The sequence below is a fragment of the Misgurnus anguillicaudatus genome, chromosome 3 (genome assembly GCF_027580225.2).
Source record: "Misgurnus anguillicaudatus chromosome 3, ASM2758022v2, whole genome shotgun sequence".
Lineage (NCBI taxonomy): Eukaryota > Metazoa > Chordata > Actinopteri > Cypriniformes > Cobitidae > Misgurnus > Misgurnus anguillicaudatus.
This window is the reverse complement of record NC_073339.2, coordinates 15,126,407-15,151,622: the sequence shown is the minus strand read 5'-3', so window position 1 is coordinate 15,151,622 and position 25,216 is coordinate 15,126,407. Positions and strand designations below refer to the sequence as shown.

At 38.9% G+C, this 25,216-nt stretch overlaps 2 protein-coding genes across 2 annotated transcripts in view; one reads left to right on the top strand and one right to left on the bottom strand.

Moving 5' to 3' along the window:
- ctnna2 (catenin (cadherin-associated protein), alpha 2) overlaps window positions 1-25,216 on the bottom strand; it is a 622,713-nt gene that overhangs the window by 210,109 nt on the left and 387,388 nt on the right. The gene's annotated exons all lie outside the window — the stretch shown is intronic.
- lrrtm1 (leucine rich repeat transmembrane neuronal 1) lies at window positions 2,234-7,101 on the top strand. Its single transcript, XM_055204790.2, has one exon. It carries the CDS (start codon window positions 3,371-3,373, stop codon window positions 4,943-4,945), a length of 1,575 nt encoding a protein of 524 aa, XP_055060765.1. The 5' UTR covers window positions 2,234-3,370; the 3' UTR covers window positions 4,946-7,101.

Here is a 25,216-nt window from a genome sequence, read left to right as displayed (position 1 = left end):
CAAATCTTTGCTGAGAAGTAATATATTTGTGGCTCCATATATTGAAACAGTTGAGAAATGCTGCTATTTTATGCTATCAACTAGTGAATTGACAGCACATTTGAATAGTGCAATGGAAATATCATTTCAAAGAAAAAATGGGGTAAAGGTTGCACATACTAAAAATGGTTGTCTTATCAGCTTCCATAATCTGTTGATTTTACTTTAACAACAGGATCAGGTTGGCCCAATACTACTGCAAGCTTAATGGTGGTTTGTAAAGACGTAGGAGGTTATGGTAATCTTAGTCTCAGCCTCAGACGTCATGCCCACAAACTGTTGGCTGAACGTCTGATGTTTTTCGTACACTTTTCGAGAAACCCTGTGAGAATGTCTAAAGTCGTCTTTTGATTGGTTGAAATAAACCGGATTTCCAGGAGACGCGAGTGTCGCGATTAGTTTCGGTCCCTGGAAAACAAAGCTCTGACATTCCATTGAGGAAGAGAATCAGTCGTGTTCACGTGGATAATAATGACCAGTTATCATGGTCAGCTAAACATTGGATTCTCAAAAATATGCAAAGTTCGCAGCATAGACTCTCTAAAAGACGTCCAAGAGTTTAGCTTGAGGCAGTAAGTGGAGTCAAAAAGTTCGGTTCTCCTGAATTGCTTGTATGTGTTAAAAAGTGGAGAGATATGCTTCAAACAGACATTTAACGGGAGCGTCTCATTGGTGTGGCTGTTGATGAAGTGCACAACGTTGTTCTATGGTGAGTAATCTTGTTTATTTAGATGCTATTCGATTGCGGCTGGTTATTTCAATAACTGACTTGTTGCCAGCCGGCTCGTTATTGTGAGGAGTCCGAAACGTGACGCTAGACGAAACAAACTGTGATTGGTTGTTTGACATGTCGGTCAAACAGCTTGTGGACGGGCTTTGTCCAGAAAAAGCAGCAAAAAACACCAGACCTTCAGTATTGAAGGTCTGGCTACGCGAGACTAAGGTAATCTAATCTATACAACTGCCATTTATAGTCCTGTCCCAATTAGAGGACTAAAAGGCTGTGTGTGTCATGTTTTCCGTTTGAGATTAATTGATATTTAACAGTGTGCCGAGCAAAAGGAAAAGAATGATCTTAAAATTATGGCAGCCATCAGAAGGAAGGCAAACCAACAGACGCATGCTAGCTTCATGTACGGGATCGTCACAGCTCATTGTCCTTGAAAATTAATCGGAATGAAATGACAAGCCCGGGGACTGCAATCCACGGAGCACTGCAACAAGGCTCCTGAGCGGAATATTTATGCAAGCTTGGCTAAGTGGCAACAGATGATATCTGTATTCCAACTGGATGGAGGGACTCGAAATGGCTATGACAAACAAGCCTGGGCAGACGGCATTGTGACATGTAAATTTAGTATTTTGGCTTAATTTTATGTTTTGTCTTTGTAGAACTGGGCCAATGAGGGTTGGGTTGGGGCGTAAGGGGGAGGAGAGGGGAGTTGCCTCGCCGTGGACTGTGTCCGAACATGTATCAGCTAACTGCAATGACATATGGCGCATGACGCTATTGCCATGTTCATTGCACGGAAGCTCATTTTTCATCAAGCCAACGGTCTGAAAAGGCAATGCTTACAGTCCAATGCCATTCTGAACTCACTCTGATAGTCGATTTGAAATCTGGTAGAAGGGACATTCATCTAGCGCCATGTTCCCCAGACCGTATCGGTGTTGGTTTGGGGTAGCACATGGTCAAAACTAGCCAATGTAACAACGTGTGCAATGTTGTTTTTCAGTTATTAACAACAACAACAACAAATCTATAAAATAGAATAAAAAAAAAAAATCTTATATAATAATTATAGAATATATCAATAATGTATTATACATAAATTAATGTTAACATACTAAAACACATAGCAATAGCTGCAGGAAACTGACACATACAAACAACTTAAGTCATTAGAAGAATATTAAGCTGTAATAATAAGCAAACCATCTACTAATAAGAGTAGATGTTAGTAGATAGATGGCATATTTCAATTAATTTAAGGGTGGGAGAGTAATGATTCAGTTGTGTGCCTCATTTAAAATCAAGTTTAAGCCCACCCTCTCTTAAATATAAAATAGTATCAGCCGTAGAGAGAGAGAGAGAGAGAGAGAGAGAGAGAGCATTGAAAAGAAAAGGGGTGAGCAGAAGTGCAGGAGGTGGAGAGAGAGAGAGAGAGAGAGAGAGAGAGAGAGAGAGAGAGAGAGAGAGCCTGGGCTGAATTGTGAGTGGCTTACGACACTCAGTGAACAGAAGGTGTTTCTGCATGCACTGCCAGTGCACTAGTCTACTGCAAGGGATAAAGCATCTCTCTCCACCCAGAATACCGCGTCTGCCTTCAGCCTCAGCATCTTTAGCCTCCGTTGCCAAAAGGAAATGAGCTCGATACAGAGAAGACCCAGATGAAGATTTGAGTCTTGCTACAAACATTATCACCAGTGATTTTTGGATATCATTATTATACCAACAATTCAGAAAACAGAAAAAAAAGGAGAGCTGAATGATGCAGATTTCACAGCTTTTGAATGTGCATAATTGTGAAGAAACTGCAAAAATGGCAACGAGCTTCACTTCACATACATTGCGCAGTTCAGCAATCGCTATAGGTTATGGATGGTGATTTGCGTCGACAGATCGGGAGTCTTTGACGAGAAGGGAAAAAAGACAGAGAGAGAGGGAGCGAGAGAGTCAGTTTGGAGTGGATTATTCCCTCCTCCGTGCGCGTTTTCCCTCGTTCGTTTCTCCCACAGAGCCGCGGCGCAGCAGTCAATGCAGAGAGCCGGAGGAGAATGGACAGTGCTCATGCATGCAGCCCGGGAAACTTGCACTTCCTACCAGCCTGCTGAATGCCACTTGGAGTCGTTCTCTTTTTGGCTCTTTCACACGAGGAGAACTAAGACATTGTAAGTCTGCCAGGATCTGGTGTCCGATGAAAAGGAGGGGGGGCTGAATTTGTACCACACTGGGGTCTTTTTAAGTTTCGCACATAATTAGTGTCGGCACAAAGGGATCAACTGAATAGAGGCTGTCAGCCTCTGGAAAGGGGGTGAGTAGGAATTCTTTCATGTGAGATTGTTTCACGAGGAGCACTTTTTTACATGGCCATCGCTCTTGCCTTTTGCCGATCTAACATGAGCAAAGTGACTTGTAATTTATTTCTGCCGTTGTTTTCAGTGTGGCAGGATTTTTTCATTCTTTGAGTAACAAATCACCATCTATCTATATAATAAAAAGAATCATTTAAAAGACATTGCACTTGGGAAGATACAAGTCGTAAAAGCCAAAATGACACAAATGTGAAAGATTCAATGGACTTTTTCTCTACGACACTGCAGGATATTCATGCTAATGGATTTCCTCCTAATTGGTCTGTACCTAAAGTGGCCGCTAAGGAAGCCCCCTGGGCTGATACTGTGCTCCTTGAGCATTGTTCTGAAAATAGTTCCTTTGGTGGGGGGGACCTGTCCGAGGCTGTGCCGATGCGACAACAAGCTGTTGTACTGTGAGGGGCTCAACCTTACTGATATCCCCCAAAACCTGAGCAGCGCCATTGGTTTGTCTCTGCGTGAAAATAACATCTCTGAGCTGAGGGAGGGGGACTTTGTGGGCCTGTCGCAACTAACCTGGCTCTATTTGGATCATAACAATATTGAGATTGTGGAGGAGAGCGCCTTTGAGAGGCTGCGAAGGGTTAAAGAGTTGGATCTGAGCAACAACAGGATAGAGACCCTTCCCAACGGGACCTTTAGACCTCTGCCCAACCTACGGATATTGGATTTATCATATAACAGACTTCAATCCTTGGAGCCAGACCTTTTCCATGGCCTTAGGAAGCTTACCAATTTACATTTGCGCTATAATGCCCTTAAATACATCCCAGTGCGGATTTTCCAGGATTGCAGAAGCATGCAGATCCTGGATCTGGGATACAACCAGCTGCAGAGCCTGGCACGCAATTCATTTGCCGGGCTCTTTAAGCTCACTGAGCTGCACTTGGAGCACAATGAGTTGGTGAAAGTCAATCTGGCCCACTTCCCCCGCCTCATCTCACTGAGGACCCTCTACATGCAGAACAATAGGGCCACTATTGTGGTCAACACCCTTGACTGGACCTGGGACCACCTGGAGAAGATCGACTTCTCCAACAATGAGATTGAGTACATTGAGCCGCATGTGTTTGAAAGTGTGCCCAACCTTAAGACTCTTATGTTGGACTCCAATAAACTCACCTACATAGATCAGCGAATTTTGGACTCTTGGACACCCCTAAGCAGCATCACCTTGTCGGGAAATGACTGGGAATGCAGCAGGAACGTCTGTGCCTTGGCTTCCTGGCTTAGCAATTTCCAGGGACAACGTGACAATGGCCTGCTGTGTGCCAGCCCAGACATTGCACAGGGTGAGGACATTCTGGATGCCGTCTATGCTTTCCAGTTATGCGAGGACAATGTCGACGGAACCACGCAGAGTTTTACCGCCACCAGAAACCGGGTCAAAGGTTTCATATTCAATGGCCCAACGAGAAATCCGTATGACCTGCAGGACGTGGAGGGTGGCGAGGTGGTGACAAACTCCCTAACAGTGACTGTGTCCACTGATGACCTGGAGAGCACCATGCAGATTCACAAGGTGGTGACAGGCACCATGGCCCTAATTTTCTCCTTTCTGATTATAGTCCTCATGCTCTACGTGTCCTGGAAATGCTTTCCGGCAGGCGTGAGGCAGTTGAGGCAGTGTTTTACTAGCCAACGTCGCAAGCAGAAACAGAAGCAGACCATGCAGCAGATGGCAACCACGTCTGCGTCCGAGTACTACGTTGACTACAAACCCAACCATATTGAGGGGGCACTTGTCATCATCAATGAGTACGGCTCTTGCACGTGCCAGCAACAGGCATCACGGGAATGCGAGGTGTGATACTTGCCCATGTTGTTTTTTCGATGGTTTCAATGTATTGATGGATACTTTGCACCTCATTTCGCTGCTCTCAGGAGGATGCTACATTACTGGAGTGCAAATGGACAGAAAACAGGGATTGGGTGCATACTGCAACATCTTCAAAGCCTGTGGGATAAGTGGGATAACCTGACTGTGTACTTGACGCAAAAAAAGTGGAATAATTACGCTGACCTGTTCTGGCTTTTCTTGTGAAGAGTGGATATTTGAGCTTTAATGTGTCTTTCTACTGCAGGATATTCTAGAACTCTCTAAAGCTACAGATGAAAAACAAAGACCTTTTTTTTTGCTGTGGCACAGACACACAAACAAACGAAGAGAAAAACAACAAAACAAAAACAATGAAACCTTAAAAAATATATGATTCTATGTAAAATATGTTAAAAAGCAGAAATGCAAGAGTGGGGATATAAATGCAAGATGTTATCCTATTTCTTTTGTAAACTATGGAGAAAAAAAGAGGAAAATACAAATGTTTAAATAAATGAATTGCAATTCACAATGCTCATTTCTGCAGGTGAGTTTGACAATTGTTTTTTTATTTTTTATTTTGATTGTTTTTTGTGCTCTGTGGTAATGATGGGAAATATGGTTAGTGAGAGCTCTGCGGTATCGCAGGATGTAAATAAGCAGGGCTGTGAAAAGCGCTTCACTTCATTTGAAATGTTAAACCTCAGTCTAAGATCTTCTCGTATCTCTCGGAGATATAATCACTGTGCAAAGCTTGATTGCTGTGGCTGTTGCAGTTTTCTTGTCCATATCCTGAATAGATTATGCATACCAGCTAAAACAAACTACGCTGATGCGGTTTGATCAGATGGCATGTATCACACATTTGTCTGCTGTTCAAATAAACAAGACAAGGACCTAAGACCGTAATTCCTTCCCTGCTTTAATAGATTTCAAGTAAATCGCTTCAGTCGAAGAATAAAAATTGGTTTGAGAAGAAGCCTTAACCATCTAAATCAAATTTGCCATCGTGAAAGATTCATGAGGGTTTTAGAAAAGATCATAGACCAAAACGATCACCCCCGATTCTAGATGTATATTTAATTGTGGACCTCGGCTTAAATGCAATGTTGTTTTTTTAAGATCTCCAGTTGTTACTGTGTGAGTGACCGTCGTGATTGTTAGATTGTGTGCGTCCTGCATCACAGGCTATAGCGCAGATGAAATAACAGGGCCGTTGAGAGAAGGTACAGACTGCTCCCTAGTGTTCACACCAGCAGCAGGGAAAGACAAGACACTGCAGCAACCAGCCCTTGGATTTCTCTTTGTGTGTGTCTCTCTGTGTATACGCCTGTTGCTTGCCTATATGCAGTCTCTAAGCTCAGCTCAGGTTAAGGATTACTGCCACAGCAAAAAGCAGGCTGGTCGTTGCGGTAAATAAGGGAAGAGGTTACTTTGCATCGACTGCGGTGTTGTCTTGCCCAGTTTACTGGCTGTTATTATAATTGACTCGTCCAGCTAGCATAAGGAAAATTGGCACTGTGAAGCAGCAGAGAGAGAGTGCATGTCCGTGTACGCATTACCATTCGACTATTTAAGTGTCTGTATGTTCTTACATCGTGTCCGGTGAAACAGTTTGTTTTGACCAAGTGCATGTGTGCATTTAAGTTTATTTGTCATGTATGACTGGGATTTGTCTTTTTAAGGTACAATGTAAGGCTGAGCTATGTTTTTACACTCAAATCAACGTTTTATGATGGATTTCAATGCCCTGCCCCTGAATCCTTTAATACTTGATATGAAACTGTTCTATTTTCAGCACTGTATACGATGCGCATATGAAGCTAAGCCAAGCTAAACCAATAAATTGTATTCATAATGTTGTAAATGATACGCAATGTGACGCGCTTTACCCATTCCTGATTTTCTTTCTTTTTTTTTTTTGGTTTACTCTTGTCAGGTAAAGATTATCATTAATACATGATTCATAATGTATTCAATCTGGTCTGGCACTCTTGGACTGCAGTTTTATTTTCTACTTTGTTTTTCTCGCACTGAATAGTAATGTTCATGCCATATTTTGCAGCGAGACCCGAAGTATGTACACTCCAATGTGTGGTTGGGTTTTTAATGAATCCTCTTGAGAGTATTAAAAAACACGAAACGATCTCTTGAGTGACAGATTCATAGCATCGACACGACGATACAATGATTGCAGACTGCATTGTTCCTTCCTCTGCCGAGAAGAAAACGGCAATTGTTGCTATTCACGTTCTCGCTCACAAAACAGGTGGTTGGATTGAGAGAAAACAAAAACATGTCTTTCAATAACAATAGCTGTTAAACACACCAGCAGCGGGGGAAACCGAAACAAGGGAAACAATTGAGACGTAGAGCAATTTGTTTGATTTCACTCACCATATTTCCTTTATGGAAAAGAAGTCCTCATCCAATCAAAGCATTAGTGTGGCCTATGTTTAGCCTTTCTAGCTGACTTTGGATACATTTTGCATGTTTGCCATTTGATTTTACGTTTTCTGTTAATTATTATTATTTTCGAATTATCTTCCAATTAGTCTTGAAGTGCCGAATGATCTTATGCGATCTGAATTTGTTTCTTTCCTCTCATGCTGTTTATGAACCCTTGAACTTCAGACTCCGAGCAGAATTATAGCTCTGACAATTAGCTCTAATAATTAATACCCCTATTGATGAAGCTTGAGACAGATAGCTTTTAGCCATTTACAGATTTCTTTCCTCTTTTGCTTGAAATAAAATAATACGAGACAGAATTAGTCCATGGAGAAATCGAGGGGGTGGGTGGGTATTTGTTTATTTATAAGTAAATCCGAATTGATATTTTGGATAATTAGTATGGGGAGGATTGACCATGTGCCCATTAACATCTGAGAGAGGGGAGGGTGGGAGGAACAGGGTGTGGAAAACAACAGCGGTATGGACATAAATTCATGCAGTGAGCTCTCGGCTATGTGGGAATGCAGTTGTATCAAGTGGTAGGGGGTAAGGTATAAGCTTTGACCTTGTTTGCTTGTGTGTATGTTCGCAAAATGTAAATGGAAGAGGCTAAAAATGAAGATTAAGTGGGTGCTAGGGGGTTCGAGTGTTGTACAGCATGGAACTAAAGAGGGTCAATGCACGATCTAAGATCAACAGAGAACCAGAGATGCCGCAGAAAACACAATCTCTGTAAAACCACATACTTTAGACAAACTTATAAGCTGCCATCACAGCAAAACAAGAAGGAATCCTATAGAAAAGAACATTAAAGGGCAAATAATGTATGGTTCTTGCCACCAACTATCCTCAGATGTGCAATACCCCAAACCCTCCAATCAAAAGTAAGAGCCAAATCAATATTCATCCAAGAACAAATTATTAAAGCTGTTTTGTGTGCACAGTATGTTATTTCTTCATAAAATATATGCCAAACTCATAACTAATGAGTTGCTACTTGTGTAAATTCTTAAAAGGCTGGGAAAACGAGATTAAGTGTCACAGTATCGGCGTACACAGAAATAGCTATTTCATCAGAGCAACTTGTGCTATAGAGCACAAGATGCATAACAAATTAATTAACCTTACTTGCTGTCTCTCAATGTTGATTCAATGCCCCTGTGTGCCATTCCGTGCCTCTGGTTTTCTCATATAATCAAACGCCCACATATAAACAGATACCCTGCCGAAACCCAGTGGACTGACCATTGCTCTTCTATAAAGCATTAAGAATCTACAACTGGAATTGACTCATAAACGTTTCCAGTCAATATTGTCCTGATTATTTCCCATATAAAGACACACCGTGGGGAACGCTCTGTTTTTGGAAATGTGGGTAAAAAGTGCAGCACCCTTTTATCATCTTTTTGCTCATTGTTATAATTACCAACATCAGCATTGTTGTTCTTAAACGTGCATCACTGGCAGCACATTAGCAATCGCCGCAAGAGGCTTGGTGCCATTTTAAGAACATATAATGCATACTGTATAGCTTAAAACTCATTTGCATGGTTCAGCTTTCAAAGCTCATTTTAAGAGATAAGCGCACCCACGTCTTGATTCGAAAAGGAAAGTGAGTGGGACTGTAACATGCATCAGTATTATTTATGATACAATGCAAGATGGTTATAAAAAGAGGCGATTGCGATGGTAATGTAAGCCGTATCGCATAAACCTGAAACAGCCTGGGCATTACTTTAACGGATGGCACCGCGCTAAAGCCGATCATCATAAGGCTGAACGCTAATGTTCTGATGTTAGCCGAAGCCTAATGTTCTGCAACATCTGGTCGCACATTTGTGAAACTGCAATAAAAGTACAGGAACAATGCCGATTGTTCTTTTCCGCAAGCTGGCTGAACATCTCGCCGCTCATGCCCACTGCACAGCTCGCTGTTCTCAGTTTATGCAGTAATGTGAAAATGATCTGAAATGTGAGAAAACAGCCATACTTATTTGCTGACCCTGACGGTGACTTTTCCCAGAAACTCATGAGTGTTGGAGTTCCTGTTCTCTCTTTCCTCTTAACAAATGTGTTCAAGTTAACACTTGCAGTACTTTTTACTATCTTTATTAAGATACAAACAGAAAATTCTGGCAAAAGTCAGTATTTAGTGAGACCTCTCTTGTCACTGAGCACATCTTGAACTCTTTTGGGAAGACTGAAGTCATTCGATTATAATTGAAAATGAGGTTTTTATTTCATTTAGGTTTAAGAGAGCCTGCAGGTTTTGATCAAGTTTAAGGGAGCTCACACTAAACACTTGGCACTTTAATTCTTCTTTTTATCTGGCAACACATTTTCTAGTTGTATTCTAATAAAGACACTACGAAATAATTTTCTAAGGGACTAAAGAATAGGCGGCAGGTTGTTATCGCAGAAATAAGACCTAATAGTGTGATCACACTTAAGGGGCTTATTTCGCAATAACAACCAGCTGCCTATACATTATCCTGCTTATGGCTGTTTACCTCATAAGTAAGGTAAGGGGCATTAAATATTGATTTAAAATACTTTATTTGCTCATTTTCAATGAATGCAGACCTTCCGCGAGGAAAACCCATTTACTTTCAGTTTTAAAGGGACCATGGCATTAAAATCTGACTTTTTCCATTTTAAGTGCTATAATTTGGTCCCCAGTGCTTCTATCAATCTAGAAAATGTGAAAAAGATTAACCTAGTAACTTAGTTTTGGTAAACCATTCTTTAAAAGCACATGGAAAAATAGGTTGTTGAAATTTGTCTCTCCTTATGATGTCATAAGGAGCTCTTTTTATAATAAAACACCCCTTAATCTGCACTATCCAACCACAGCACTGCCATTTAGTGCAGAGAAAAAGCGAGGGAGAGAAAATAATTCACAGCACAATTGAGTTTCAATTGCCACAAACCACCATCATTGTGATGAGTGTTTGCACTTCATCCGCTCATTTGCATTTTAAAGGACACACCCAAAACGGCACATTTTTGCACACACTTAAAAAGTGGCAATTTTAACATGCTATAATACATTATTTTTATGGTATTTTGAACAAAAACTTCACATATGTGCTCTGGAGACACCAAAGATTTATTTGACATCTTAAAAAAGTCTTGTGCCATGGCCCCTTCAAAATAAGACGTTCACGAAGACACTATTTGGTTTAATCATTTGTAAATATAATGTATGTCATATATGCTATTAAAAGACATATTTAGATTTTTTTTTTTTTTTTTTGATAATATTAAACTGTGCCTGTCAAAATGATTTGCAGCATCCAAGTTACTGTGTGTTATTAGTTTTGAGCTGTTTTTATCTGAAAATAACAAACCTGCAAACGTCTGGCCAATTAGAAACAAGCATTCCAATGAGGCGTGTAATAAACATGCTCATACTATTCTAAAAAACAACAAATCTAACAGTGGGTAGCCTAAAGGGGGTTGCACACCGGACGCGCCGCTCAGACCGCACCATTCTAAAAAAATCAAACACATTGTTTTCTATGAGTATATGCACACCGGCGGCGTCACATGACGCCTGTCCGCGGCGCCCAGCTACGACACAGGAAGTTGCTCAAATCCCTGCCACGCCACTCACATAGTTCTTATGTTAACTTCATGCATGCAAAAGACTGCTGGAAAACAGACCAATCTCAACATAACAATAACTGTGACGTTACATTCTTGATGTACGCCCCAACATTAAACTACACATTAAATAATTACAGTGTTGTTACAATGCTAAAACTAAAGTTGTGACGGCTAAGTTAGCGCTATATGCTAGCGTTTAGACTGAAGTTTTGACGTTACTATTGACGTTACAGTTACATTTTGCAGGTCCATACTGAAAAAACACAAACTTACCAATCAGAAACGTCCATTTCCAATCTCTAAAAAATGTATTATTCCTCAAAATCTGTATCTTTGTCTGATACAGGTTCAAACACAAGGGCTGTTTACACACACAGAGAGCTATTGAAATGAACCGATACGAGAAACAGCCAATCAGAGTAGAGCTCAACATTATTATTCATGACCCTTTCAAATAAGATAATAATAGACTATTTCATTCTGGGGACAAATCCTAGGGTTGTAAATAGACATGTAAAAACGTCTCTCCACTTAATAAAGTCACACATCTTTTATGAAGGTATCAGAGAACAATTGCATTCTGCAAAGTTACTACTGGTATGGGGTGAAAATAACGCTGGCTAGACAACAAAAAAGCTATTTGCAACCCCAATAACAAAAAAGCTATGTGTTTGATCGAATCTGCATCTTTAAAACAACATTCAAGTGTATGCTACTATTTACACCAGCATTATTAAAAATATTATTTGCTCTTCTTACATTGGCAGGTTATTTATCGCTGGATATATTTTTCTTGACAATTGCAGCCACTATACAATATCTCAAGGACCCAGTGTCAGGTTACTAGATTCAAAGTGAAAAAACAAATTAAAGACCACCTGATATCTGTGTTTGAACAGCTGAACACTCTTGACTCTGACAGGATGAGGAAAAAGAAAGAAACCTGGCAGAGGAGTAATTTCCAAAGTAATTCCTTCACTCTGCGGGACACTGTATCAAAGATGCTGTGCAAAAATTGGAATCGCAGGATGGCATGAGGAATCTCTGAGAAGGACTATGAGGAAAGCCTATTCATCTACGACTAGTGATCGACAGATATGGGTTTTTAAATGGCCAATGGTAATAACGATAGATAAACCCTTGATCTAGTTCTTAACATTTAGGGCTCTATCTTACACCCGGCGCAATGCGCGACGCAAGTGTCTTTCGCTAGTTTCCACCCTGCGCAATTATAATTTTCAAGTAGCTATAGTGCCGCGTTGTTTAAATAGCAAATGCATTTGCGCCCCCTTTTGCGCCCATGGGCGTTCTGGTCTGAAAACGAGGTGTGTTCAGGCGCATTGTTGGCGCGTTGCTATTTTGAGGCGACTAAAATAGACTACGCCATTGACCAACAAAAACCTGCTCTAAAGTCTAAAGTCAATGGCGCAATATTTTTTTGTTGTTGTTTAAAGAGCGCATTAGTAATATGTGCCTAAACAGGACGACAACGCGGGTTTGCTTAACACATACATGAATGCGCAGCAGCACAAAAATGCTTTTAAATATGAAAGATTAAAGGATTGAATGTAAAAGATTATTATTGAGTCTCTTGGACATAAATGAGGACTAATTAAGAGACGTTAGAAGGCGCAAAGAGCCGCTTCACCTGCAGCCTGGTAAGTAAATAAATGCTTTGCTTTAAACAAATGCATCTGTTTTTAAATGTTTTTTTTTTTTTTATGCTACCTCACGGATTTATTGTATATGATGACTCTGTACCTGCGGATATGGTGAGATGAGAAACATTTTTAAGTAATGCTTAAAAAAAACTCTTTGCTTAAAAAAAGTGCTGAAATGTGCAGAGAGCCGTTTGTAAATTCTTTATCTCATGTTTGTTACAAATAAAGTATTTTTAGAGTACAAACCTTTTCTTACATACTTGTAAATTATTTTTTGATGATATTGGATAGCCATACATTTAAAGCGATTACAAGCCTACTTTTTTACTTCCATGACTAAAAGAAAACGATTTTTAAAGGTTTTAATAAAAAATAACAATTTCAAAACAAGTGAAAAACAACACAATTATTTAACATTAATCTTAAACTGGGGATCTTCTTCCTCCGCTTAGTTTTTCAGTTTACAAAGTCCGTCATCTAAATAAGGATTAGACATAGCGCCAGCGCAACTTGCTTTTAAAGGGGATGAGAGCTGAGACTCTCATTGGTTTATTGGACGTTACGCCCAAAATACTCTCATTACAATAGGACCAACCCTGTTCGACGCACAAACCATTTTTCCCGTCGTTAAATTAGCATTTAGACGTTGCGCTGTGCGCTTTAGACAATGCGCTTAGATCGTTAAAATAGGGCCCATAATGTCAATATGTGCATAATGTAATTCATACAATGATGAAGCATAAGATGTGCATGAAATTGCTGAATCAAACCTTACAAAAGGTACTACAAAAACAACAGCAAAATCCAAATTTTGCACATTTCAAAATGGTAAAACATTGGCAGCATTGCCGAATCGTGGTCCCACAAGGTCTTTTGAGCACCTGTGACAAATAAGTTGTAAGGGGAGGGCATTTTTGGAGCATGTGGACTGAGCCCAAGGCCCTGATTTGCAATCTATTCATATTTATGAGTCTACTATATACAGTACCTGCTCTCTACGCCGATCTTCACACTGACATATCAGTATAAGAAGTGTTTAGATAAATGATAAGATTGAATAATTGTGCTATACGTGCTGTGCTCAACGCCTACTCATGTGTTATGTATGGCCTCGACTTCTGGCTGTTCAAATATTTAACATGAATTCTGCATGCATTATGTGGAATGTTAATAACTTGCAGTAAGCTATTACCGATCCAGACAGTTTTAGCGTTGCGTTCAATTTCAAGTCACATTAAAACCAAAGTTTAATACGTTCTTGGCCAAGACAGCCAAAAGACAGAATAATTTGAGGAGAAGATGTGAATTTTAAGTGAAAATGTGTCACTTATGAGGTTTGTTTAAGCACAGATGGACATTCACATAAAAAGGGGATTACATTTATCACCGGCTGTGATCAGATCATTATCATTATGAGTTAAAACGCTCATGAGACTTCTAATTCTTTTAGGCCAGATGATTGGCTACTCGCTTTTTGCCAATGAATAGCATTGGTCCTTTTTCTGTTCCAAACTCAATTGAGTTTAAAAGACTTGGACTTTGTTTTATCAGGCATACCACTTTAAAAGATCACAAAGCCTGCAAAATTAATGAGTCCAGGTAGTTTAAAGGGCTTAACTGGGATTACTTCAATTTCAAAAAAGATCCATGGTAGTAGGCTTTAAAGTGTTGTGTTTCAGCGCACATACATTCATCAGAGTTCAAAATGTATTTTTTACACACAAACTAAGTGAAAGTGAAGAGTTGGTTCCAAAATGCGATAAACGGCATTAACAAAAAAATAGTTACCGCCAAAATCAGTATTGTATCTGGTCAGTATTAAACAGTAAATTTTTAATTTTAAGCAAAATTCAATATCCGCCGTGCTATTCTGTCATCTTTTCTCCCTTTTCCCCAAAAAAGCGATAAATGCCAGTCCTCCTCCTCTGCAGAATGCAATAAATCTGCTCAACAAATCACAGCGCACCATTCCACGCATTGTAAACAACAATGGCGGAGCGGAATACACACAGAATCCTATTTTTTTCTCATCTACTTTGTACTTCGTGATCAACAAACAAACAAAAACAAAATAATACTTTGATGGCATTAATAAACCTGTGGTGGTTTTCTGAAGCGGGGAAGAAACAAAAACCATCAAAATCTAATAATTTACATGAGAGGCACTCGGGCGAAGGAAAAATGTTGACTGTTGCTTGTTCTTACAAGAAGTCATCAAGCTTCTGTCATGATAACACATTGACCCCAGGGGATCTTATGAAAAACTTTCCATTATTTTACTCGAAGTCAATGACAATCGGGCAGGAACAAAACATTTTACAGCTGATTGCTGTAAAAAAAGTTCAGCAACGACGTCCCAAAGATGACAGCAGCAATGACAGTGTTCTTAATATGACAAAGTGTTTTGATTAATTTGATTAATGTTTAATCAGTGTATACCATTAGTCAACTAAATAAATATAACATGGAAATGATGAATGCACATTTATGTATTGATTCAATAGATTTATAGCATTTTGAAAAAAAAATTGGATTTATTGCATTTTGCAGAAAAAATATTGTTTTTATAATAAATCTTTGAAAATCTAATTATGGATTTGAATTTTTTATGTTATTATAACCTAAAGATGCTATGTAAAAGTTTCTAACAGATAAAGTGGTTTTCATCTCGTCACTTTATTGGTAACGAAAACACATGTTTACCCAAATTAGTCAAAATGGATTTATTGCGTTTTGGAACCAAACTCTTCAAGTTTACAATTAATATCAACCACAATAGTGTGACTTGACATACAGTACATTTGTGATACAATTTTAGGAATCTATTAAGTTAAGGGTATACAAACCAACACTAAATTGGAACATAATGTTGACATGTTAGATTTATTCTGTAGTATGTTATACGGTATAGTGCATGTCTGTAGTACACAAGTAGATATTTAACCCTGAAGAAGGTGTGTGCTTAAACGTGTTGGTTTAAGCTCTCCAACAAGTGTTGCTAGGTAACTGCCTCTATATTCACTAACCCATAAAGGGGCGTGTAAAGCACTTAAATGTAGCTGAAAATGCCATGTGGACACCAACTGTGGGCGCTTGCCTGCTTTTTTAAGCAAAGCGCTTTTGTTTTGTTTATCAGTTGTTGTACGATGCGCTGGTTGGTTGTTGTGGAATTTGTCCCACCCCTCCTTCACTGTAATGGTACTTATTGCTTAGTACCCCACGGTTTATGTCGGGGCAGCTGACCTCACTTATGCTTGATTAGCTTTTCCATCAAGTTTAGTAACACTTCAGAATGAGAGGGATTATATGCATGTCGTTATAGTTGCGCTGCCTACTAAGAGCGTTGTTGGAATGCTATACATTCACATACATTCATTTATTTCTCAGTCCGCCACAAAATTAAAATTGACCACCACAAATAGGTGTTTGCACATCGCGTTTATCACTACCTCATTCTTACATGACAGTTTCTGTACAAACACCCGACTGACGACACCCGCTGAGCCTCATTTAAGTTGCATATGTGGACATGCGCATCGTGAATGTGCGCGACAAACTGCAAGTCTGGAAAAAACTGGTATGGTGTTTCTGATTCTAAACCTGTGAATGTTTTTCATCGCTAAAATGGAGTATGGGAACTTACAACAAAGCACAGATGACAACAGGTTTACTCGAGACAGCGCAAGCTAGCATGAAGTTAAAGCTAATCTTTTACATTATACGGATGATGCTTGCATTGACGATTCTCTCAGACCAATCAGTGATCGACAATGTTGTCGCATCACGTTTTGGTATCAGCTCGGCTCGCTTGGAACCCCAATCGAGGTGATACTAATAAAAGTATCAGATACTACGTACTGCACCCAGTGGAAAAGCCCCCAAAAGTAAGCCGACCCAACCCAAACCAAACCGTGGGGTACTATGCATTTGAAAAGCGGCATAATTGGACGGCTTGGTGAAAAGTGACATTGACGAACTGAGTGTCAAACATTTTTCAATTCGGGGCCCTCTGCTCTTAATGCGAAAAAACGGCGAGGGCCGGCTTTTATTACAATTTTTTTAAAACAATTGGTGTACACGCCCCCTAATAGTATAACTATTTAAATGTTGGGAAAAGAACAAGGCATACTGGAATATTTTAAAAGTGAACTTACCTGATTAAAGAAAGTTGGTTATGCACACATGTTCAGAAAGGCACCAACCAGGTGAAGACATAGAAAAAGAAACAACAGTAAAATTAGTCAAGTTAGAATGGTTTTTAAATTGCAAAATCTATATAGAGATGTAGTGTGGTTAATGACAGAGAAATTGCTTTTGAAATAATACAATTTAATAATGTTTAACTATTTTATGATGTAAAGTGTGAAAAAAAAAACTGTCGCAACCTGCCAGCCATAAGACTTTCGAGTTACAAACCTGACTCTCTAACCATTATTTATGTTCATACATTATGCAGAATGATAGTTACTATGCAGTTATTACCATGTAACCCAGTGGTCACTATTTTTTCATGAGAGAAGTATCAAAAGTTACATCCAGTCATAAATAGCATGTCTGCCTATTAATCTGTCAATCTGTTGCAATGCAATAAATACAAGTGCAAATCATTCTTTATAATTTACCAGTCAACTATTTTTAACTGAGACAAGATGATTTCCCTTAATGACAAAAATCTGGATTTTAACGCTACGCATTCTTATTATGTACGTATGCAGTGTTCCCCGAACCACTAGGGGGCCACATTTCTCTTAATTTTATGCGGCGCTGCACAGAACGATTGGCGCGTGACATTACTGTGCGCGAGAGCAATTCAAAAGCATAACAAACAGTCTGATCTCACGGTACTTTGATGTCATCTTGATATAATTGGTATGATTTTCTAACAAAGTTAGCATCCGGAGCAGAAAACACAGAAAATGCGCATTCCTGCATGATCATATCACTGTATTATCTAATGCCATGCGAGCCACAAATTAAAGCTTGCCGAGCCGCATGCAGCTCGTGAGCCGCGCAATGAGTAACACTACTGTAATCTAAACCTTATTTTCCTGTAACCAATATTACCTATTTACTTGTAACAAACCAATTAATGTCAAAAACAAATATGTTAATAGATTAAAACAATTAACTACCATTTGTCAGGATCCTGCCATAGAGTCTTGTTTATATTAAGTCTTGTTATGATGGCAGGTTTTGGCAGTCCCATGTTCTATGTGAAGGCTCATAAAATAACAAAGTCATCTTGTCAAAGTTTAGTGTTTTCTGTTTATATATCTTGTTTCATGTTGTGTACCCCCTCGTGGGTTTTTGTTTTATGTCAGTTTAATAAAGTGTTTTTCTGTTCTCCCCGAAACCGTTTGCATTTGTGTTCATTCGTCCACAGTTCCTGACACCATTAATGTCATAATTCCATAGCTTTCAATAATTGTCTCTTGTCAGTTTCCATATTGCTGATCAATCTTGGGATGTTTGCAGAGGGCTAGTTGACAATGGTCTTAAAATGGCCAAAATACTGCCATGGCCTATCCACCTTTGTCTCGAACGTGGAATAATGGCGCTTTTCCATTGCATAGTACCCCACAGTTTGGTTTAGTTTGGGTCAGGTCAGCTACTTTTGGGAGCTTTTCCACTGGGTGCAGTACGTAGTACCTGATACTTTTTTCGTACCACCTCGGTTGGGGTTCCAAGCGACCTGAGCTGATACCAAACATGACGCGAAAACACTGTAGATCACTGATCACTGATCATCTGAGAGAATCGTCATGTCATCGCTATAATGTAAAATATTAGCTTTACCTCAATGCTAGCTTGCGCTGTCTCGAGCAAACATGTTGTCATCTGCTCTGCTATAAGTTCCCAAACTCCCATTTAGCGATGAAAAACACCCACAGGTTGTGAATCAGTAACACCATAACAGTTTTTTTCCAGACTTGCATCTGTTTGTGGTGGTCAATTTTAATTTTGTGGCGGACTGAGAAATAAATAACTGAATGGGAATATACAACAACGCTCTCGCTTGATGATGATGTCACAGCAGGCAGCGCAAATATAATGACACGCCTATAATCCCTCCCACTCCGAAGTGATACTAAACTCGATGGAAAAGCTAACCACGCTAAAGTGAGGTGAGCTGACCCGACCCAAACTAAACTAAACCACGGGGGACTATGCAATGGAAAAGCACTATAAGTGATGTCACGTATTTCCTTTCCAGTCCGAGACTTCCGGTTCAATAGCCAGCCGGTAGAAAACAGTGTAGTGGGGAGCACGCCTAAAACATGATTTAAACAGTTCATATTTACTACACCTGCCATGTATGAACCATGGATGAAATTAAGAAGTGGCTTGATATATGAAGATATATTCAATTATTTTGTGATGTTGATCGGAGCTGACGGGTCTTTAATGCGCAAATGTAAAAGCACAGAGATATCTTTACAATGGGAAAGTCAGTCGAGTGTTTGTACATGGAATTTACCAAGACTTCGTTTTTTTAACTTTTCAGGGGCTGGTTTGAAATGTCACATTCGTCCCTCTGATGGAGTATTTATAATAGACTTGTTAATGGCGACACGTCAAGCTTCACGCGGTCCAAAAGTATCTTTCTTATTCAACATATTTTAAGTTATTTGAACAAACACACATTTGCCTTTTTGTATCAAAATCACTTTAAGTAAGCGCTTATGTATTCATTCACTTATTTATCTGTTTAATATGCAGAAAAATAGCTGTGTAAGGCACAAGAAGAAAAAAGAAAAGCACAACACACAGCAATATTTAAACAAATTTGTGACAGGATAAAAGACAGACACACAGAGCGAGCGAGCGAGAGAGAGAGAGAGAGAGAGAGAGAGAGAGAGAGAGAGAGAATAAATAAATAAAGAGTAAAAACTGTGTGTAGCGAGTGAAGATGAAACAGAATAAAAGGGTGTCAAGGGCCCGTGGTGCTCCGTTTTAGACAGATGGTACTTTTCATGTTAGGACCCCTGACAATTCATAAAGCAAGCGTCTGTGCCAGCGTATGTGTTTCTTTGTGTGTTCAAAAGACACACACACACACACACCACACATGTGCAACAACCATTGTTCTCTGTACCCTTTTGCACAACAAGGCATGGCAGAACGCAACATTTCTGCATTTCAAAAACGGGGTACATAACTAAATGATTTAGCTTCACCCCCCCACACACACACACACACACACACTTCTTTGATCAGAAAAGCGTCAGTTTCAGCATCACACCCCTCTGCTCTGACTATATAGCTCCTTCGACTGTTGACAAGAGAGACGGAGTGTCTTGTGCCAGTGTGTGTCCTCTGCAAAGCACCTGATTACATTCATGGAGCCAAGAGGAGATTTATGAATGCAGACTCAGGCAAAGAGCAGCCCCATTCCTGCTTTAAATAATGTCCGTATGCAGGATCATTTTCAAAGTCCAGTTCCTTCCTAAACAACCCAAACGCACATCCTGTTTCAATGGTTATCTCAGTCTGAGGGATAATGTACGCGATGGAGTTCGGTTTGAAGGTGGATGATATTGTTTGGCGCGTGGTACTAACTTATCCCCAACACTAGAGACTTTTTCCTCATTATTGTGTAAATTCCGAACAGGTTTAGTACCAGGGGGAATAACTAATGCTAATGAATGAGAAACTCTTAGCTTAGCACACTTTATCAGAGCATAAGCATGCTGTCCTGGCTGGGAGGCGAGAGATAAATTGCAGCGAGTTTGTTTTAAAACAGATGAGTTGGGTGAGACCACACCGTGTGCAATATGATCAGTCAGTGTCAGCTTATGCGAGTCAGTCTGCTATAATAACGTTACACTGGATCGGTGCTCTCCGCCAAACCAATGCATAATGTGATCCGAGGCACGAGTCCAGGAAAACGGGGGAATGTATACAAATGCATAACTTGACATGCAGCATCTAGAAGTATGATGAGAAACATCGGACTAATTTAGAATCAACGGCGACGCTTCGGATTAAGTAAAAAACTTTAAAAAACGAAATATTTAGTAATATTTATGTAATAAATCATTTAAAAAATGGTTTGATGAGCCACTTCAAACCACAGTATTTGTGGCTGCAAATTATTGAGTAAAAAAAATGGAATGTCACCCTCAAAAGTTATGATGCTATGATGTTCACCAAATTCTGTGGATCCCCCATCGTCTGTTCTGTATTATATAATCCAAATTAATTTAACACATTTAAAAAAATCCATTCAAAAAAAAAAAAATCTCCTCAATTTATCACCAGAAATACCCAAAAAGCCCTATAACATGTGACATCTGGTTTCATTAAAAACACAGACTGCATTGAACTTTCATCACAATTTCAATGAGCGGTTACCATTCTCTGTATACTCCAGTTCTGTGATGGGAAGACAAATGGTTGTGACTGATATTGTAATTTGATTGGAGGCAGATACTCTGTCACACTAGGACGTGTCTTATAGTTGGTATTCTTATCTATCAGATTACTATAATAAATTAACACACAAAAAAATCACCTGACCTATCGGTCAGCCATATTAACTGCTTGTTTGCCCTCTAGTTATAGAATTTATAGAATGCATTTAGCATTCCCTTTATTATGTTGGCCCTATACTGGTACTTATCGCCAACAAACAAAAATCCATAATAACATGTTGGAAATGTGGCATGTCAACAAAGCATCAAGCCTACTGGAAATAACCTTGGATGGCTTACCAAGAGGCAAACAACAGCTATTGTCTATTTTGCTTAATGGAATAAGATGGAAATCTTCAAAAAAAAGTTAGTTGAAAGCTCAAATCACACACACGCATGCACGCAAGCACGAACACACACACACAAACACACACACACACACACACACACACACACACACACACACACACACACACACACACACACACCCACACACACACACACTCACACACACACACAATCAAAAAACAATACTACTATAACTAATAATCAGTGTTGAGCTTATTACTTAAAAAAATATATATGTATTACTCATTACTACTTATAAATATTGTATTACTTTACTTATTACTACTACATTACTTTTCCATTACACCTAAGAAAAAAAAATATCTGTGTTATTTTTGACCCATAATGGGTAAATATTGAACAGAACACACCGCTGGGTTAAAATTTACCAAATGCTGGGTTGTTTTAACCCAACTGCTGAGTTATTAGGTATACTCCATATAACAATAACCCAACATTGGGTTATTTTTAACCCAGCATGTGTTCTGTCCAATATTTACCCATAATGGTTAAAAAATATTATTTTTCAAACAACTTCTGTAATTTATTCAAGCAGTAACATATATACTAAAATCTGCAATAGGGCTCAAGCAAGTGGAACCAACCAAACATGTTGGCGGAGCGCAAAAGAACTAGCTTCCCGTGTTGGTGATGTTGTGACAAAAAGTCTAGTACTAGTACACTGAAAAAATGATTCATTGAATTTAATCAATTTTTTTAAGGTAAGTGGTTGCAATCAATTTATTTAAGCTACATTTAAACAAAAAAGATTATAACGTAAAATAAAATATAAAACTTTTGTTTAAATGTAGCTTAAATTAATTGATTGGAACCACTTACCTTAAAAAAAATTATTAAATTCAACAAATCTTTTTTTTTTCAGTGTATACTTAGCCATTTTTTTAGATGGCAACTGTAATATTATTATTACTAAACATTTTAAGTAATTAGTTACAGTGCTATTTAGCAGGCAAAGTAATATTATTACATTAACTAGTTACTAATACACTGTAAAAAATTCTGTAGAAATTCCAGCTGCACTTACCGTAGATTTAAATGTATGTTTTTTACTGGCAATATTTTGTTCAAAGTTAAATGAACATTAAACATTTACAAGTCTTTGTCTTTACAGAGTAAACCTTAAAAAACAGCATCAAGCAAAACATTCTGGCAAATAAAATCTGAAGCAAAAACAGAAAAAGGTTGATGATGATTTCTGGTTCCCAGAATGCTTTGCATGAGGCTGTTATTGTATAGTTTTATTCTCTAAAGATAGAGACTTGTTAATATTTAAAATGTATTTAACTTTGAACAAACTCTTGCCAGTAAATAACATAAATTTAAATCTACGGTAAATTTGTTACTGCCAAATACTACTACTACTGATAGTAAAACTGTATTTTCAGATTGGTTCAGTTACTGCATTAATATGTTCCAAAGTAAATAAATTATATCAAGAAAGTGACTGCTACTATTACCGTAAATGACAGGTGGGACTTCTGTTAATTACAGTAAGACACAATGTTAAGTGCCGCATGTTCTACTATTCTTATTTTTAGTAAATAAATTACATCAAGAAAGTGACTGTCTGGCACAATTACTGTAAATGACAGGTGGGACTTCTGTTAATTACAGTATGACACAATATTAAGTGCCGCATGTTCTACTATTCTTATTTTTAGTAAACAAATCACATCAATAAAGTGACTCCCTTGCGCTATTACCGTAATTGACAGGTGGGACTTCTGTTCATTACAGTAAGACACAATATGAAGCGCTGCAATTTCTACTATTTATATTTTTACAAATGGTCCATCATCTCTGTGGCCTGGTGGTCTGTACATGTGCTCTGACATGTTGCTCAATGGCGAGCGCTACGTGAAAGGCCTGAATCTGAATCAGTTCCAAGTCATTTCCTGATCAGGCTCCACCTCCCTCTCCCCATCGTTTCCTGTAGCTCCTCTACTGTACTATCGGTTACAGGCAAAAGGACCATAAAGAATCATTTAGAATAACTTGTTTAGTTACAGCTGGTCTTTTGTAAGTAGTCTCAGAAAGATTTCATCACACAATAGCCTGTGTGGTCCGATCCAACAGACGAGCTACTTTAGTTAAAAAAAAAAAATGCTGGAAAAGTGAATGCTGGTTCTAATAGAAAGATCTAGTGGAGTCCATGCCAGGATGGGTCATGGCTGTTTTGGTGACAAAAGGGGGAACTACACAACTACATAATATTAGGCAGGTGGTCATAATGTTATGGCATATCAGTGTACATGTATATATGTGCAAAAAATAAATGCATTTGCTTCATGATCTTGTAACAAAACGTAAACAGTATTGTGAAGAAATGAAATACCAAAAAGTCCAATCATAGTAAAGCAGGGAGGATGAATTGTGAAATGAAGCGTACAACTTTGTAGCTGCTTGAAGGGAGATGCCTCAGCAGAGTATACTTGTCAACTCTATAGACTGAGGAGAATGCAGCTGGAGGAAATTGGCCAAGAAATTGTTGGAAAGAATATTTTTCTCTATCGACAAAACAACTCTATTTCACTCGTTTTACCTCCACGCTCATTTCAGACTATACTGAAAGATATACTGTAGTATGTGGGTGTCAGTCAGAAGAGACAGAGGAAGAGACCAGTCAAAGGTGAATATATGGAAGTGCCATCTTTGAAAGATGATAACAAATACATCTGTGGACAGAGCATATAGTACATACAGCATGCCTCACAACGTAGAGCTTTACAGAATGTCTAGAATAAAAAAAGGTCATGGGCTTTTATTTTGAAATGCATGAATTGGACTGAATAATGATGAGATTTTACACTGTAGTAAATCCTGACAGTAGCAAGAGGTCACACTTCCGTGAGAACTCGCATAAGCACATGTGCAACAGTGCTCGGATACATAAAGGACGAGCTTTGTTACCTGCGCACGCTTGTTTTCATGTGTGACTGAGCTATTTTTACTGTTATGTGGCAGCTGACTGATGTCGTCTGGCTCCCCTTCATGCTAAACAATCACTTCAGCCCTCGTTCGCACGCCCGCCTCTCCTGGTGTCGCTCCACTCCCCGTTCCCCCTCGCTCACAACAACAGGATGGCAATGGATGGAAAATGCGGACAAAAGCATCTGGCTTGACTGAGTCTGAGAACCTTGCCTGCGGGCACGGTCACACGAAAGGGGAATTACTCCAGAGAGAAAATGTTTGGCGACCATTTCAGGATTTATAGTGGTCAGCTCCCACTTGATATATATCTAAAGCAACCTTTATAATAAACCTGCACGGTCAAAGATCAACGACTGATCTGTAATGTTGTTGACATATAAAAGTAGGAAGTCAACCTGTATACAGTAGAATATAGATGGTATTAATGCTAATAGATATAACAGATGAAACCATAAAGGTTTGTTGCTTTTTAAGTGAGATTGATTTATATATGCCAGGAAAATATAAATAGAATACTGCCGTTTATTTATTATCATATTTTTCTTTTACATTTTTTCAGGGTTCCTTAGTTAACTTCAAATTCAATAACCTTTACACGACTTTCCTGGTTCAATACCCTCAAATTCAAGGACTAAATGTGGGGACACATTTCAAGTAAGAGCAAGGTTACATCATGTTACCTTTTAAGATACATTGTTACAGTTCCCTTTCGATGGAACTTGCGCTGCGTCACAGCGGTGACACTTTGGGGACGCCTTCAGGGGTAAGTGCGTCTGAATGTGTATATTAAATTCAACCAATGGTGAGGCTTAAAGACAAAGACA